Here is an 18,896-nt window from a genome sequence, read left to right as displayed (position 1 = left end):
ATTACAATTTCAACAATTTATATTGAAAGTACTACTTTTACTATCTTTTATCTTTACTACTTTTTCATACATATTTTAAACAAATTATTTCAATAAAAAGAGTTAAAATAATAGTATTTTACATTACTCTCCCTTCTTAGTATATCGGGTATTAATTTATTTTTATACGATACTGAGGCAATATCGATGCTTTATTTTTATGTTATTCATTAAAATCGCCCCTAGCAATTCGACCCCAGAGATTTCTTTTCCCGGATTCCAGAGAAAATGTTCAGAGATTTCGGTTAATATTTAATAAGTTTAAATGACTGTTAATGCTAGTCATTATTTAGAGTTTCTAATTCTTTAGAACAGTGGTTCCCAATTTTTTCGGCTGTTTAACCTTAATTAATCGAGCTTCTTTTGGCGGATGTGATTTCATAAATAATGTCAATTATTTGCTGTGAATATGCCGGACAAAAAAGACTCTTAAATAATCTGAATATATTTAATGCTTAATTAAAAGAATCACATTATTTCATTGTTTATGAACAGTCTTAGAATTGGGTTAAATGTTAAGCCGTTGAATCCATAGGTCTGGAGTGGCCTCTAGCTCTGAATTCGTTTTTGGCATTATTGTTCTCAAAAATGAACTGTTATAAACTGTGAAAACGTCATGAGAGAAGTATAATTCCTTAGTTTTGAATTTATTTATTTTGAATAGAAAAGTTTTAAGAAAAATAATTATACATTATTTGTAAATACATATCCTTATCGTAATTTATATAATATATTATAATTTTTTATTGGCATTTTACATAAATTATTTTACTTTACAACCGTCGTTGAACAGCAGATCCAATTACGTGGGTTTACGACTACTAATGTTCAATTCCATAGTCTTGTAATTTTGAACCTAATCCAGAAGACAAGGGAACTCCTGGATCGAGTATTGGGAGAAATTTGCCTTCATGGATGTCTTTTTGATGAAGCTAACCATCATTTGCGTTACATGGAGAGAAAGACGACAAGGGGACTCTAACCCAAGATCCGTCTACCACTAAGGATATTTCACGTCAGTACTGTGGTCGGTGCAAGCCGGATGCGGAATTCGTATCGACTGGGATTCGAACCCGGTTCGCCTCTTTGGAAGGTGAACGCTCTATCCCCTGAGAAATCGCGGCTTTACATAAATTATTTTATAAAAAATGACCGAAATATTAAGAAAATTACGGATTATAGGTCTGACGTTAATATGGTTACAGGTTTCACACAGTTAAAAAAAACGCCAAACTCTCGGAACTCCTGTTACCTTTCCACGGAACCCTGGGGTTCAGCAGAAGACCTATTGGGAACCACTGCTTAATAATTGGGGCTTAAATATTAAGAGCCACTGCTTAATAGTAACTTATTAATTAAGTGACTTGATTGCGTCACAAAAAGAACACACTATTCGGAAAAGATAAGCAAACAGTTTGTATAATATTCGATTGAACACTGAAACTAGAAATTATCGACTTAGCTTAGCTGCAAAATTCCTACCACTTCTTTCACTTTGCGCTTAACACGTTCACGCCGGGGTGAAGATTGTCTCATCTTGGCAGCGCACCGGAGTAAAAACTGGTAACAATAAATTTCATTTTTTAATTTTTTTCCGGGAATAATAAAATTCCATAACTACCAATTGTTTTTAACGGATGCAATTTTTATATTGAATTGCTTCTTCGCCGTGATAAATTTCCTTATAGTGAATTGTTGAGAATAGATTAACTCCTCCAGAATATTATCTAATATTGAAAAAGTTCTTCTATCAGTATTTTCTCTTTTCCCGGCGTGAACGTGTTAAACAAAATATGTTATAATTGCAAAAAAAAATTATAATTCGATAATTATTTAAATTCATTACATTTATCACTTTTAGTTCATAAATATTTTAACATTGAAGTATACTATATTCAGTTTTTTTTTTTAAATATATATCTAAATTAAAATTCTTGAACTTACCTAAAATTCCCATCTACAAAGAATTTACTTTCATCGGTCATTCTTGTCAAAATAAACGGATTAAAAATCAACACGATCTCCGATCATTTGTTTGAGTGTCAGGCGACCGCATATTTCTTCATCAACAATGTGACGTGCGTACCTCCTACCCCTTACAATTACTTCCGCTCTTGGTTTAATACAACACAAATGGAATTGTAGTAGCATTAAACCAAAACTAGGCTGCCGCCAACACTTTTAAAAAGACTATTCTAATTTACACGAATTCTTCTGCGTGTAGAAAAACATCATTTATGGGACATTAGAAAATATTTATGTCAATATATTACATTGAATAATGCGTGTTATTTATAGTGGTAATTAAAAATAATAGCACCAAGAAATAATTTGTGGGTTTTTTGTAAAACAGGAAAAGAAAAAGATTAAATGTGGTTGTAAAGGTCCAGTTAAGTATAATATACATTTCGTTAGTAAGTTTTTTAATCTGAACNCGTAAAAATATATACTTTAGAAAGTAGCATAGGATTTTTTTATATTTTTATAATTCGATTTTATATTAGTATTTTAATGAATATTTTTTTAATGAAAAGTTTAACTTTCTTTCAAGTTGGAGCCATTTTGGTAATTTTGCAAATATCAAAAAACCGCTATGCTACTTTTTAGATAATGTCTTTATGTTTCAGAAAACCTAAACATAATCGTTTCCCTATGTTTCAGGACTTCTAAACTTATGAAGACAGTGAGGTGCTACTTTTTGATGACCAGCCACACATGGAGCTGCCACCAACCTATTTTTTATTATTTTGCAGCTAAATAACATTAAAAAAAAACAAGGAGTCTCAGCATTGTCTCTATTACATAAAAAATTTCAAAAAACACGTTAATATTTTACCATCTCAGTCCCCCCTTAATAATTAGTAACCACGTTATTTTATGCATTTTAAAAGTTATATAAAAATAGAATAGCAAGTATTTTAAATGATTTAGTGCTTTCATTAGTTCAGACAGCACTTTAAAGTACATGGAATGTAATGGGTTAATATATGTTAGTACTCTCCTACACTGAGAAACTTACAGGGGTTTTAAAATCAAGGAACATAAAGATTACAATTGGAATTTATCGAAAAAATTAAGATTCGATTGTAAGGGAAAGAACACAGTAGAAGCCTGTAAAAAAGTTTTTTTTAAATGAACTTTGCGATGATTGCGATAAACTTAATACATTTTTTCTTATCTTATTGTACTTGTTATAATCTTCATTTTATCTTGTTACAATTACAAAAATTTTAAAAATTACCTCTCATATAATACAATGTTTATAACTTATTCTTTTAAAAAAATTATCCATTACTCGTTATACTCATAAGTGGAAAAAATATCACCCAAGTTTTGATTTTTTACTTTAATTTTTGAAATTTAACTTAACTTTTCTCACAAAATGGCGGTGGAAACATTGTGTTAAAATTCGAAGAAAAATCGGTTGAAAATTGTACTAGTAAGAGATTTGATAAGAGAAACATAGTTTCAAGTAAACTGCGTTTAAAGTTTTGTGATCTATAATCTATTTAAATATAAAAATTTGGCAACTAACTATACTGCATCAATATCAGGTTCATAAGATGCTCCTTTTCCACCATTTTCAGCAGTCTTAAGTGCTAATATGGCTTTTCTTCCTGCCTGTTTACCCTCATGTTTCGCCTAATTAGTTTTTAGAGTATCACCTGAAATTCTGCGGTCATCTTTATTTTGTGAATATTCTTTGGCTGCTGAGCCTACATTTAGTTCTAATAACTCTCAAAACTGTCAATAGCGCTTTGCAACCTTCATTAAAAAGTATTTTAGCTAAATAAGTTGTAATTTCAACAATTTATATTGAAAGTATCATTACTACTTTTTTATGCACATTTTAAACAACTTATTTCAATAAAATAATTAAAGCAATAGTATTTTACTAAAAAGATTTTTATATTTTTTTATAACCGTCGTTGAACAGCCGACCCAATTTTGGGTTTACGACTACCAATGTATAACTCAGTGGCCTTGTAATTTCGAACATAATCCAGAAAACAAGGGAATCCCTGGATCAAGTATTGAGAGAAATTTGCCTTCATGGAGGACTTTTTGATGGAACTAACCCACATTTGCGTTACATGGAGAGGAAGACCACGAGAGCCTTCCACGGTTAACCTGATGGCAAGAGGGCTCTAACCCATGATCCGTCTACGTATCGACTGGGATTCGAACCCGGTTCGTCTCTTTGGAAGGTGAACGCTCTATCCCCTGAGCCATCACGGCTTTACATAAATTATTTCAAAAAAAATGACCGAAATATTAAGAAAATTACGGATTATTGGTCAAACGCTAATATGGTTACAGGTTTCACACATTTAAAAAAACGCTAAACTCTCGGAACTCCTGTTACCTTTCCACGGAACCCTAAGGTTCAGCAGAACACCTACTGGGAACCACTGCTTACTAATTGGGACTTAAATATTAAGAGCCACTGCTTAATAGTAACTTATTAATTAAGTGACTTGATTGCCTCACAAAAAAACGCACTATCCGGAAAAGATAAGCAAACAGTTTGAATAATATTTGATCGAACTCTAAATCTAGAAATTATCGACTTAGCTTAGCTGCAAAATTCCTACCACTTCTTTCATTTTATCTTTTGCGTTCAAGCAAAGTCTGCGAGAAATAAGTTATAATTGCAGAAAAAATTATAATCGATTATTATTTAAATTAATTACATTTATCACTTTTAATTCATGAATTTTTAACATTGAAGTATACTCTTTTCAGTTTTTTTTACATATAAATCCAAATTAAAATTATTGAACTTACCTAAAATCCCCATCTATAAAGAATTTATTTTCATCAGTCATTCTTGTCAAAATAAACGGATTAAAAATCAGCACGATCTCTGATCATTTGTTTGAGTGTCAGGCGACCGCATATTTCTTCATCAACAATGTGACATGCGTACCTCCTACCCCTTACATTTACTTCCGCTCTTGGTTTAATACAACACAAGTAGAATTGTTGTAGTATTAAACCAAAACTAGGCTGCCGCCAACATTTTTTAAAAGACTATTCTAATTTACACGAATTCTTCTATAGGTTGAAAAACATCATTTATGGGACAGTAGAAAATATTTATGTCAGTATATTACATTGAACAATGCGTGTGATTTATAGTGGTAATAAAAAATAATTTCAGCAAGAAATTATTTGTGGATTCTTTGTAAAACAGAAAAAGATTTTTAAAAAATTAAATGTGGTTGTTAACGTTTAGTTAAGTATGATATACATATCATTAGTATTGGACACGTGTATATGTGTCCACTGCAAACATATACTAACATTGTGTCCATTTAAGAAAATGGACATAGTTCGAAATAAGTGCTTGAAAAATAGACAAAACTCAAAATGCGAGATTAAGAAATTGAACACAGCGAAATATGCGCCTTTTTAATCTACGCAAATTTAACAACTAAACGTGGAATTTCATATTTACGTTTTACTTTTCATATTTACGTGGAATTTCATATTTACTTTTTTTAAACTTAACTATAACCAGAAAAGTAAACTGATCTGGGGTCTAGGTATATTACATATGTAGCTTTATTCATCACTTCATATTTAATACTATAAACTACTCTATAAAGTTAAACTATTTTTTTAGAAATTTTAAAATTTTAAGAAATTTTTAAAAGTGCAAAATTTTTTAGAAAATTGACAAAATTTTAAAAAATCTCAGAAATTTTAAGATATCTACTTTCGCACAACGTCAACGTAATACCACTATTATAAATTTATAAGACTCATGACTACCTTTGTTAAAAAAAACTGCCGATTTTTAATATCTTTTTCAAGAAAATGCGAATTTTAAAAAAAATTAACAAGTGATTAAGGCACGCAGACAACATCGCATTACGAATTTATGTAGACTTTTCTTTAGTTTAGCAACTGAAGCTGTGTCCATTATTTTAAGCATATTTCTTGGACTGCGTCCATTTCTTTAAACACACGTTTATAGCTGTGCTCATTTTCTTTAACATGCGTTTTAAGCTGTATCCATTTCTTTAAACATATATTTTGTACTGTGTCTAATTTTTTAAATATGCATTTTCTGAAACTGTGGAAGCAGTTGGAGAGTATTTTTTTGGGAATTTCAAGCAATTACAACACATAATTAACAATTTTTTAAAATCAAAATTTTATTAACAATAACAAAATAACACACAGAAAAACAACAAGTTTATGATAAATTCTCTCAAAATATTCAGTCACTTCACCAGTTAATTAAAAAAAAAATAATACAAAAGTGTGTATGAAGCTTCAGAAAGCCTGAGACTGCTCACATTTGCTAATATTGAAACATTTCAATAAGGATCGATCTTTTTAATTAATTTTTTGGTGTTAAAATATGAACAACAGGTTCCGAATAGAAACTATAAAAACTTCAAAAAAATTCTTTGGTTATGCAGTGAAAACATTAACACATTTACTACATAAAATATTCCCTCTATAATAACACTGTTCGTAAAATAAACTAAATACGGTGTATTGCAAAACAAGTACAATGGTGATATTAAATATCTTTTTTCTTTCCTTTAAAAAATGTATACTTTATTTTTCGGTGTTAATATTTATCACTATTTAATTACTCAATATAATATCAAACACTCAATAAAAAACAGTGTTAAGTATTTCACCCAAAAATATAACAGTTATAATAAGTTATAGATATAAAACAGTTGTGTTTTTGCTAATTTGGGTCCCTAAATTATTGTGAAGTAAAGTTTAAAGATGTGAAATAATCAGATAGAATTAAGGCAACTTTTAATTGTGTTATCTAGTAAACCTAATTTTAGAGATGTGATAACGGACGAAAATGAGAGGTTTTTTACTTGTGGAATTCATTCATAGAATAAAATTATTTATAAATAAAAATCTCAAAAGAGCATTAATATCTTACATCATAACATTAAAAGTAGAGAATACATAAAATCAACTAAGCATCTTCCTTGGAATGTTGACCTGCCTGTGTAGGGGTCAAGGAACTATCCTTGCATCTCTAAGGTTCTGGGTTCGAATCCAGAGCAAGGAATGGATGCTCTTTAATTTTCTGTACTCTTTGTCCCTACTGTAGGAGCAACGTTGGCCCACCTAATATGGTGCTCCTGAAAGCGTGGCCAACAAATCTGCCCATCAGGTGCCTGTATGACGAAAGGTCATTCTCCAGGTCAGCATCGGAAATTTTTTTATCCTTTTTTCCTTGGAATGGGCAATGACGAAATTATTTTAATTGTTAAAAAGGAAGAACATTCTTACACTTAGATATATTTATATATGCAAAGCCTATAGACTTAACTCTTTGATGCAGATAGGCCACTTTTGGCAATTTTACGTTTCTTTTTTTTTTTGTCGCCCTAATTACAAGCAAAAATATATTTTGGTATTTTAATTATAAAAACACTCTATAGTTGCTAAAAAATATGTTAGATTATCGGAATTATATTTGTACTAAGATATTATATTCAAAAAAAAAGTTGCTTGATTGTTTTTCATTCTTTTATAAAATTGATTTTGCAAATTAAAGAAATTTCAAAGATGAATAACTGTTAGATCTAAAAAACAGCAAATTTGAAAAATTATTGTCTGGAAGTGAACTGTGTTTGAAAGATTTTAACTTTAACGCAAAAAAAAAAACTCCGTGTTTTAAGTTGTATTTCAGAACAATAAATTATTAAAATGCTAAATATAATATTTTTTCACTTATTTTGACCTAAATTAATATAAAATAGCAAAAAAAAGTTCGAAAAATATGTTTAGTAAACAATCTGCATCAAAGAGTTAAGCGTTGCGCAAAGATCAGTGTGTGGTACCTTAGAGCTGACTAGCAGAACGGTAAATAGCTTTTGCGGCTGAGAGTAGACATACGATTAAATTAAATAATCGAGGAATAAATTAAATGATCGAGGATTAAATTAAGTTATTGACAATTGAATTGAATTATAGAGAATTAAATTATATTTATTTATAATAATGACATGTGTTTGTTGTCACCATTACATATATAGCACCAATCTTGTCAAACTTGTTCTACTGCAGAAGGTGAAAATGTGATTGTATTCAAAAATGCAAGAATAAAAAAAAAATTATAAATGGTTGGCAATAATCTTGATTTTCATGATCTCTAAAAACATCTTTGATATTTTCTATTTTAAATTATGCAAAATAAAATAAACTTTTATTTTAAAAAAATTACTTTAAATTTTTCTCTCGATTTTTATTCGGAGAGACGTTATTTCATTTCATTTTGATATTTCGCGATTTTTAATTGCTTGTTTTTTCTAATAATAAGATCTTAAAGACCTTTTTTGATCATTTTATATTATGCTAGCTACAAATATGTTTATCCATCAAAAGTCATACAGAAATATAAATATTTTTTTCACAACTCCTATTTTAGGCTTAACAAATATTTCCCTTTAAATTAGAATTTTATTTAGAGTGTTGAGCTTAAAGTTTGTTACTCATGAAGTAATGTCAGAAAGATTTCACTGCAAATATGTAAGTCATTATCGACATTTTGTACGCTCATGTCACATTCAAAGTCATTCAAAGAAGTTCTTTTATGTCTGACAGTTAATAACTTCATTTGCTACTGCAACAACTGGATTTCTTTGGTTTTGTGTCACACAACTGAAGTGCAGATGCTGACATTTGTAGGTCCTGATGAGTCGACATTGACCTAGAAACAAAAAAAAATGAATCACATCATTACGTAATTCCAAGCAACTCATCATTTCACAGGCAGATTAATTTGACGTATTGTACTAGCAACTCCGGAAGAAGTGAAGTGATTTGGACTAACCACGTGATTTAAATCAGATTTAATTGGATACCTGTAAGATACGTCACGCGTGTGTGTCGAATCTGATTGGATTCTGAATTGACAAATGCCACGATTTACCTACGATGACGTCATTTGCAGGTATTCAAATGCCACCTGTAATTATTCATGTTCTTAAACAACTGAAAACCTCCAAAAATATTTTTATAAAAGAAATTTGATCACATCACTAAAAAAGATAGCCAGTTAGAACGTTGACCAGAAAAAAAGAGATGTCCTGAATACCTTTTGTTCTAATATTTGGATTTTCACGAACTAAGTGTTAATCTTTACGGTTCAAAACAGTGGTTCCAACATACCAATTATTCCTGCTATGTATTAATACTATGTATTATATATGAATTATATAATTAATCCTATTTATTATATATATTAATACATACCATACATTAATGCTATCTATTAATACATGCAATACATTAGTGTAATCTATTAATTAAAATACAGAATGGGACACAAAAATTTACTTTATTTGAATAAATATACCTTTTTATAGACGGATTTAAACTCTTAAACTTCAAAATATGGCAGTTAGTTGCAATCAGGAAAATATGATCCCAATAGTTTAGGCAAGAGAGCTTTCGAAAGTTTGTATTTCTGAATGTTAATTTCACATTTTGCAAATTTCGGAATGTATCAGGAATTCGAATCGTAAAGTTTACACACACAATTATCAAAATTGCTCGTCCTGATATAATTCCGGGTTAAAAACGAAATTTCAATCATTTTTATAGCATTTTATTATTTAATTTAATAAAGGTAGAAAAATCTTTAATTGCTAGATACACGAGTTTTTGCAACTATATCAAACTCTGTATCTTTGAGTGAGAAAAAAAATTCAACGAAATCAGTCTGATAGTTTCAGAACAAAAAATAAAAGAAACATTTTTAAAAAGAGCATTTTCTTTTTTCTTAAGCTTTTTATTTCTCAAGAGCTATTTGATCGATTTCGTTCAAATTTCGTATTTTGTGAAATAAAATTTAGTTTGCTTAACCGCAAATTGGTTCACTTTTCAAGTAGTCTCAGCTAGCTATCTTTCACAAATCGCGTGGAGACTTTGTGGCAGGAAATTCATTAATTCATAATAATAACAATAAAGAATAAGTTTTACGACATTTAAAAAGTAATAGAGAGTTCAACAGCTTTATAAGAGGGAATATTTGTATTAATTTTGATTTGTTTAAAACGCTGACTAACTTACAGCATGAAATATTCTCTCTAATGACCACACACTTAAACTATATTTTTAAAATCCTTGTAAAATTAATAGTTAATAAAATTAATTGTAACTCAAATACGGGTTGTTTCATCAGGAAAACCTATACGAAGACAAATTTTTCCAAATACTTTGGACGAACATTGGTAGCCGTAAACTCAGAATCGGGTCGACTATTCAACGCCGGTTATAAAATAAAATAAAATAGAGAGGCTAGAAGCCTTCAAAGGCGATAACTAAACTGACTTTGATTATTTCTATCCTTACCTTATCTGATTTACCTCGATAGTAATTCATCAGATTTTGATAACATAAATTGTCTCTTCTTATTTAAATAATTATTTGCAACCCTTAATGTGCATGATTTTTCAAGATACTTCACTCTCCGTGAATAAAATGGGCATCTCAAGGTTTTCCCACTCTCCACACTTACCCTTTTCCGTTACCATAGTTACGGCAAATCTTGCTTTTTACCAGGGTAGTACGTTTCAGCAAGAAGTTGGAATAAAATGATGAGTAGAAAAAGCAAAATTTACTGAAACCTTGGAAACGGAGAGAAGAATGAGAAGCCTTTCTATTTACAAAGAATGTAAAAATAAATATTCAGGGTGGTGATTATGAAACAATTAATTTCCTACCTCACAAGATTGGCTAGAGCATGCAAGACATTTGATCCGTCTTTGGCGCTTGCTTCCATGAACGTAGTATCACAATCCTATAAAATTTAATAAAATTATCCTATGTATAAAGCCTATATCACAATCCTATATATATATCACGATCCTGTAATATAAACAAACAATAAAAATTTCCTCTAAAATTCATTCACTTAAATGGTTGAATTGATTGCGCCTAATAGAAGTTGGTAAATAAACGCTGTGGCAAACCAATTTTTTCTTATAATAATAGTTCTTATAATAATAGTTCAAAACTAGAAGGTTTGCAATCTCACAGAGTAAAACTATTAAACATTCAAATTAATAATACTTCTTCGAATTATAAAGCTGCTAATGTTTGAAAGAAAATTAATCCTATGTTGTTCCTTGTCAGATTTATATTTAAAGTAGACTAATTTAATTATGCTTCCAAACTTCCAGGAAGATGGGCCTAGTAGTGGGCTAATGCGTATTCAATATTTTGTGCTTGACGTTGAAATATATTGCAATATATTTCTATATTTTCATTGAAAATATACTTAATCATATTTTATATATTTTTGCTAGATATGAAGATCTGGAATTTTTTTGTACTGAAAACGTTTCGCAAAATTTTTAATTTATTGAGTCTCCAGAAAAATTGAAACTTGAGAGGAAGTGAAGTGATTATCCTTAACCACGTGATTTTAATCAGATTTAATTGCCTACTTGTACGTGACATCAAAAGTGTGTGCCGACACTGATTGGGTTCTGAAGCAGCAAATGTCAAGGTTTTCCTACAATTACGTCACTTGCAGGTATTCAATGCGAAGAAAAGTAAGAATCCAAGTCAAGTTTTAATAGGAAAGCAATGTTATTCAATGATATACCAAAAGGTCTATTGTCTTTCTTACTATTATTGCTAAAATTCGCTAAATATGTATCAATTACTTAACGCAAATTAATATTATATTTAGAAACAAACTATACATTTGTATTTATATAAACTTCGTATTTTGGCTAAAGAAATAAATGTTTCATTTATTCCGCATAAAAATTAAAAATATTAGTGCTTACATAATTAGTAAGATTTTTTTATATCGTTCAATAATTATATTTTAATTGCATTTTTTTTCCTCTGACGTTTAGACAAAACACGAAAAATCTTAACCATTTGCGGGACAGAAAACATTTGGTCAAAAATTTACACAAGAAGAAACAGTGTCACCGTATGTTCGCTCAACATGAAATTATCTGCCTCATACTTATATTTGATCGATGATTGAAAACATAGTTTACGAGGTGAAAACTATTACAATTTCAGCACTTCATATTATTGTCAAAAACTAGTGGAACTGTTTTTATACCACTCCAGAAAGTGTTTTAAGAAATATTTAATAATTAAAATAGTAGTCCTTACTTACAGTTTAAATAATAAAAATTCGATTAAACAAATATATTTTTATATATATATATGCAAGTAGATTATAAGAACTGTATTACTAAAAAGGATAATTTTTAAAATTGCTTTATAAAGAAAAATTAATTGAAAAAAAAAATGATTTATTAAATTCCACCATCTCCACAGAATACTAATGATTTCTTACTTTAGCAAGCCTTTCCCCATCTTCACTTGATATACAGGTGGCTCCTGTCTTCTGAGCAAGGTTTCTCAAATCAATTTTATTGGCCACAATCATTAAAGGTATTCTTTGTGATGAGGATTTCTGGGGAGGGAAAGGAAGCTTTTTTTAAAAAATAATTAAAATTTCGATTGAAAAATTTATTTTGAAAAATTTATTTTGGAATAATTCGAGACATCACACTAAACACAGAAACGTTAAGTAATGAAATATTTATATAAAGTTAAGTAAAGAAATATTTTTCTGTTTCCGCCATATTGAATACATGGATTAAAAAAAAAAATAATAATAATAAAATTAAAAAAAAACAGGCAATATTCTTAAAAGATAAAAATAATCAAAAATATAGCATAAAAATAAATTGAAAAATTATACGCATAAAAATCGTACTGTTATTTGAAGAAAGTTAACAAATTTCATTTTTGTCATTTTTCAACGTAATATGTATGAAATTCCGGTTGTTAGTAAGTGTTCTTTTTCTAATTTTCTAATTGAAAATACAGAGAAATAATGTTTAGTTTTAGGTAACTAAGCTTAAATCAGCGATATTCGGCACCCAATCATACGATTTATAAACTACAACTACCAGGTATTTGTATTTTTTAAAGATTGCTGTTTCCACGGCATTGGGGTATGCCAGTTAACTTTACTTATTTTTCGTTTTTTTTTCTGTCATCAGAGTTAGTTCTGAACACCATACAATGTCCGTACATTAAAATATCTTTTACGATCGAAGCAGTTTAATCAAACTTGCGCGCTTTTAAACTTAGGATTCCATCGATCATCTGTATACAGAGGATTAAAAACGCACATATTTCTATATTACTTTAATTTATTTCAAACCGAAATGGCATAACTAAAGGAAAATATTTTCACGATTTTGTTAAAAGTTAGGAGTATAGGCCTAAACTTCCATTTTCCAGTTCTATATTTTAAGTGGACAGGATTGTCTTCCAAAGCTTTTCCAACGCACTGTATTCTTTCCTAATCCTAGCCGTCCCTATGGCTGACCCTCAGATCTATTGATAGCAATATCTTCATCAATGTGCATCACTTTCCGGCGTTATTATTATTTTTGTATCTCTTTTTAGGTTCGTTCCTGCCTTAGAATTAAATAAAAAAGTTGACGTGTACAAAGGGAAAGAAAAGCGCACCGGTAGAGTTTATTCTATCAATTCAGGGGGAAAAGATGGCCGGGATAGCCTGGTAGGTAGGGCGTTGGACACACGTCTGTGAGAACGGGAGTTCGAGCACAGCCGGCCGAAGACTCCCTGAGTAGTAAATGGCGACTGGTACACGTTAAATCTGTCGGGTCACTAAGTCCATCATGTTCCCTTTACAAATCAATACTTCTGGTGGTACTGAATTAGAGATTGATCATTCTCTGGATCAGGTCCAAATTACCATCTGTGGATGAATGAATGGATATATGAATGGGTCCGCCCTATAAATGGGAAGCTGAATTCTTGGCTGTAGATGGCGCCACTGGAAAACAAGAAAAATCGCACCCCCTCTACCTTAATGGTCGACTACAACAACAACAGAGGAAGAAGGAAAAGAAAATCGAAGCTGAGAATTGAAAGGAAAGTGAATAAACTCTGCATTAGGCGTTTTTATCGCCGTCTTTTCATATTCAAACAAAAAAAAATTCTCTGTTATGAATATTTTCGTCTAGTTCTCATTTCGGTAACTTTTTACAAATTTGTTTCACTGATTTACTAGCCAAAAAAAGAAACACACTTATATTTCGCTCGCCTCAACCATCCCCACCTCTGCAAAAAGGTACTCGTCTACCTAACTTTCCCGCAAACTTATCGTGATTGAATAATACCAAATGTTGCCAAATATACTGCATGCTGGCTCTCAGGAGGAAATACGTAAAAACTAGATTTATTACATTTTTAGTAAAGAAGACCAACTACCTATTATCTTGACCATTTACCAGTAACCAAAAGAATTGAACTCAACTTTCTTAACTAGAACCTTTAAAAGAATAACATCACAATTATTTATTGAAAACTGCTAATTATTACCCCACTACTCGAAGGCTTCTCTGCCATCATGGAATAGAAACAGGATACCTATAAGCAAATGAAACACTTTTTCAGCTTACCTTGTCATTTTCCTCACTTATTTAATCATAATTAACAGTTTTACACATTTATAATATCTGTGATTTTTACCTACCTGCTACTTTTTACAGAGTATTACTATGAGAAAATGCATGGAAAGAAATTAATCAACAATACGTTTCGCCATATTTACTTACATCTATATCTTCCACCCATTGCCTGACGTTTAGAAAACTGTGCTCGCAAGTGCAGTCGTATAACAGCATAACGCCATCAGCTTTACGAAAATATGTCTTCGTTATACTACGGAATCTAAAAAACGACATATTTTAATTATTACCACTGATGCTTTTTGTTGAAAAAAATACGGTACATACATCAACGTTGATTATGTGTTACATATATCAACATAATATACGTCCAAAAGAAATTGCTAATTTCCAATTTTAAAAAAAATGGAAGGTACAGCTTACTGCGATCTTCTTAGGAAACTAGTTATTATTTTACCCAAATTCAAAATTTAACTACGAAGTCCATCAACAGATGGTGCTGCTGGCTGAGAGGAACTATAAATCGATGCCTTCTGATGCGTGCCAGACCATTTAGATTAGAAATAATTGCGCGTTATTATGTAAATTTTGTCTTGACACTACGCCACGTTGTTGTTGCAAATGATAGTTCTTATTTTGATAATATTGTTTTAAAACTTTTCCTATGCACCTACGTCATCTGTTAATAAAATTTTAAACTGTTTTTTTTTTCTTTCTGTTTTTAAATCTGAAAAAAATACCTTGTTTTGTAAGCAGAATGCATCAGAACGTAGATTTTTTTTATGATTTTTTCAATTTTCCAAAGAGTTTGCATATTTTTACACACTCGATAACGTTTTATTTTAATTTACTATAGAATGAATAGTTAGTACAAATTGACTCCGACATATGAAAGAGCAGTAAAATTATTTCTTACAAAGATAATAAACTTCGAATGCACGTTTTATGTGTTAAATTTTGATTGGAATTTTGTTAACAGCCAACAAAAACTAAAATTGTTCAAAAGAACTTAACTTAAAAGGCAAAATGTTCTCAAAACAAGGTCATTGTCATTCATTTACTTTATGAGTTCTAGTTGAAACTTAAATATTAATATTAAAAACTGTAGATGAGTATTTAATAACTACAGCCATAATTTTAAAAAAAATAGATACAGTATTGAAAGTTATTAAATTTTGTACTTACACAATTATTTCAATAAATTATATAATTGATGTTTCAAATTGTTATTTTGATATAAAAATTAAAGCTCACGGGGAAGAACGGTTATGTCTATGAAAGCTGATTCTGAGGAAGAAAACGCGTTTCAAGAAGAATAAAAACAGTATTTTTCTGAAGGAGCCCTCTCTACAGTGTAATAACTCTCGGGGAGAACAAATTTTCCATGTTATTGATTATTTGTCAAAACTTAGTAACCCACAAAATACGACAAATGAAGATCCGATAGTTATTTTTGTAAAAAATGGACATAAATCGTTCTTCTCTCTTGATTTTCTTTCCATATGACAATATATAAATTTTTCTTTTAATATAAAATATGTATAACGTTTTATAATAATTACTTAAATAATACCAAACACTTACAATTATTTCGAAAATTTCCAATAGCCCAAAATTATTCCTATCAATTAATGATTATCATTTTTTTTCGACAAAATATGCATTAGAACTATTGATATATATTAATTTTTATCTTTTCGAATCTTGAGAACAATTTGTTCAAGATTAATAATTTTTTTCTCTTTTTCTTAATCCACTGAAATTAATTTCGGCATTTTAAGTATAGGTCCTATTGACTTCGTTTTCCACAATAATTTTAAGAATGGTTATTAAAAGCCGAGATTAGACAACGTCCTAAAGATATTGAAAAAAAAGACAACAAATTGGGCGTTGAGGAAAAAAATTAATTTACCTTTCTTGTCCCGCTGTATCCCACAATTGAACGGCAACATTTCTACCATCCACCAAAATCGTTCTCATCAAAAAATCGAGGCCTAATTTTAAAAAAAAAAATTAAAATGAAACTTATTAGTAACAAATGCAAAATAATTAATATGATTGTAATAAAAAATTATCGAAAGTAAATAAAGGTATGGTAAGGTAAAGTAAAGTTCTAATTTTCGAAGGTAAGGTAAAGTTCTAATTTTCGAAGGTAAAGTTCTAACAATGCAGTTTTTTTATAACCGAACGACTACCAATGTTCAACTCTGTAGCCTTGTAATTTTGAACCAAATCCAGAAGACAAGGGAACTCCTGGATCAAGTATTGAGGGAAATATTGTCTTCGTGGAGGACTTTTTGATGTAACTAACCTGCTTTTGCGTTACATAGAAAGGAAAACCGCGAAATTTCCCCACGGTTAGTTTAATGGCAAAGGGACTCTAACGCATAATCCGTCCACCACTAAACATATCTTACGTCAGCACTGTGGTCGGTGCGAGCCGGATACGGAATAACAGTGCAGTTTTAAATTACATGAGAGGAAGACCAAGAAAACCTCCTTCCTTTAGCCTGACGGCAAGGGGACTCTTACCCATGATCCGTCTATCACTGAGGATATTTTACGTCAGCATTGTGATCTATGCGGAATTTGTATCGACAGTCAAAGCTGGGATTCGAACCCGGGACACCTGTTTGGGAGACGAGTGCTCTATCCTCTGAGCCACAATGATTCAATTCTATACTATAAACAATTACCATGAGCCGCGATGGCTCAGAGGATAGGGCGTTCGCCTTCCAATGAGGTGAACCGGGTTTCGATCCTGGCGATGGCTGGTCGATACGAATTCCGCATCCGGCTTGCACCTACCACAATGCTGACGTGTAATATCCTCAGTAGTAGACGGATCATGGGTTAGAGTCCCCTTGCCGTCAGACTAACCGTGGGCGTTTCTCGTGGTCTTCCTCTCCATGTAAAGCAAATGCGAGTTAGTTCCATCAAAAAAGTCATCCACGAAGGCAAGTTTCGCCCAATCCTTGATCCAGGAGTTCCCTTGTCTTCTGGATTGGGTTCAAAATTACAAGGCTACGGAATTGAACATTAGTAATCGTGAACCCAAAAATTGGGTCAGCTGTTCAACGACGGTTATGAAACAATTACCATAACATCATTGAGAAAGCACAGAATTTTAGTTTCGGAAATTTTTCTGTGTTTGTTTTTACTTGTTTATATTTTAACTGCTGATATTGTTTTTCTTTACAGTACATTTAATTTCTCTTTTACGTCCTTAAAATAGCTTCAATATGATTTGACTTAGGCATCTAAGGTTGGAGTGAATTTGAACGATACTGTAGTTCGTTTATGCAATTATACGATACAATCGCGTTGAATCATGTGGGATGCTACTATATCTTAAATCAACGTGTGTAACATAGCATTTTAACAACAAAAAAGTGCTTTTCATTGCTTGTCTGAGCATTGCTTCTATAGTATTTCCTTACTGTCACAGAATTTGTTTTTCGTTTTTTTTTTGTTTTTGTTTTAAAGAAAAGGTCAATGTCTCGATTTTGGGAACTAAAGTTGCAATAAATTTGGGCGGTATTATAATTCGCGAATGCAATTATGGATACAATTACATTAAACCACGAGTGACGATATTATGCCAATGTAACGATATAATCATACATCGTAAGGCAATCTTTTTAAGAATGCATTTATAACTCAAAAAAATCTTATACGAGGTTTAAAATATATTTGAAATTCAAATGCATATGTAAAAGTAGAAACAAAACAGCAATAAAATTATTTTAAAAAAAGCGTCGCTTAATAATGTAATAATCTTACAATATTAAACGATACATTTTTTTAACAATTGCATTATTATTAAACAATTTAATGTAATTATGTTACATTAGGTTGAAAACTAACTGAAGGTAAAAATGTCTTTTTTTTTCTTATGACAATCTTTCCAGGGGTCTGACCAGACATATTGCGAAAAAATTACTCGTAATTTGTGAATATAAAACAAACGTTAAGTCACATTCTTTCAACCAGGGTCCGCTTCTGTGAATTTGTACAAATACGGTCCGTTATTGCAAAAAAACTTTTTCAAGGAATTTTTTAATTGTAAAGACATACAAGACTATGCTTAAACCTGTAAAATTATAATTTAAAAAATTAAATTTTAAAAAATANGTCCCGCTGTATCCCACAATTGAACGGCAACATTTCTACCATCCACCAAAATCGTTCTCATCAAAAAATCGAGGCCTAATTTTTAAAAAAAAAATTTAGTAAAACTCATTAGTAACAAATACCAATAATTAATATGATTGTAATAAAAAAATTTAGAAGGTAAATATATTAAACAATCCATTAAAGTTCTAACCGTGCAGTTTTTTTATAACCGTTGCTGAACAGCCGGCCGATTCTGAG

At 30.5% G+C, this 18,896-nt stretch overlaps 2 protein-coding genes across 3 annotated transcripts in view; both read right to left on the bottom strand.

Moving 5' to 3' along the window:
- Positions 1-2,147, bottom strand: part of LOC107445741 (MAM and LDL-receptor class A domain-containing protein 1) — a 58,586-nt gene extending 56,439 nt beyond the window's left edge. The window contains exon 1 of the mRNA XM_071185384.1: positions 1,984-2,147. The gene's annotated coding sequence lies outside the window, so the exon portion shown is untranslated. The remainder of the gene's footprint in view (positions 1-1,983) is intronic.
- A 4,031-nt stretch (positions 2,148-6,178) lies between these two features.
- Positions 6,179-18,896, bottom strand: part of LOC107452689 (ras and EF-hand domain-containing protein homolog) — a 52,363-nt gene continuing 39,645 nt past the window's right edge. The window contains exons 14-19 of one of the 2 annotated variants that reach the window (XM_043046935.2): positions 16,435-16,516; positions 14,670-14,784; positions 14,434-14,481; positions 12,365-12,484; positions 10,761-10,837; positions 6,179-8,743 (exon numbers count right to left, since the gene is read on the bottom strand). In XM_043046935.2, coding sequence (XP_042902869.1) covers positions 8,647-8,743; positions 10,761-10,837; positions 12,365-12,484; positions 14,434-14,481; positions 14,670-14,784; positions 16,435-16,516 — 539 coding nt within the window. In that variant the 3' untranslated portion in view covers positions 6,179-8,646. The remainder of the gene's footprint in view (positions 8,744-10,760; positions 10,838-12,364; positions 12,485-14,433; positions 14,482-14,669; positions 14,785-16,434; positions 16,517-18,896) is intronic. The other variant, XM_043046936.2, reaches the window with a different exon arrangement.

Source organism: Parasteatoda tepidariorum, chromosome 9 (genome assembly GCF_043381705.1).
Source record: "Parasteatoda tepidariorum isolate YZ-2023 chromosome 9, CAS_Ptep_4.0, whole genome shotgun sequence".
Classification (NCBI taxonomy): domain Eukaryota; kingdom Metazoa; phylum Arthropoda; class Arachnida; order Araneae; family Theridiidae; genus Parasteatoda; species Parasteatoda tepidariorum.
Note: the sequence above shows the minus strand (reverse complement) of the source record. Positions and strands in the feature narration are given on the sequence as shown.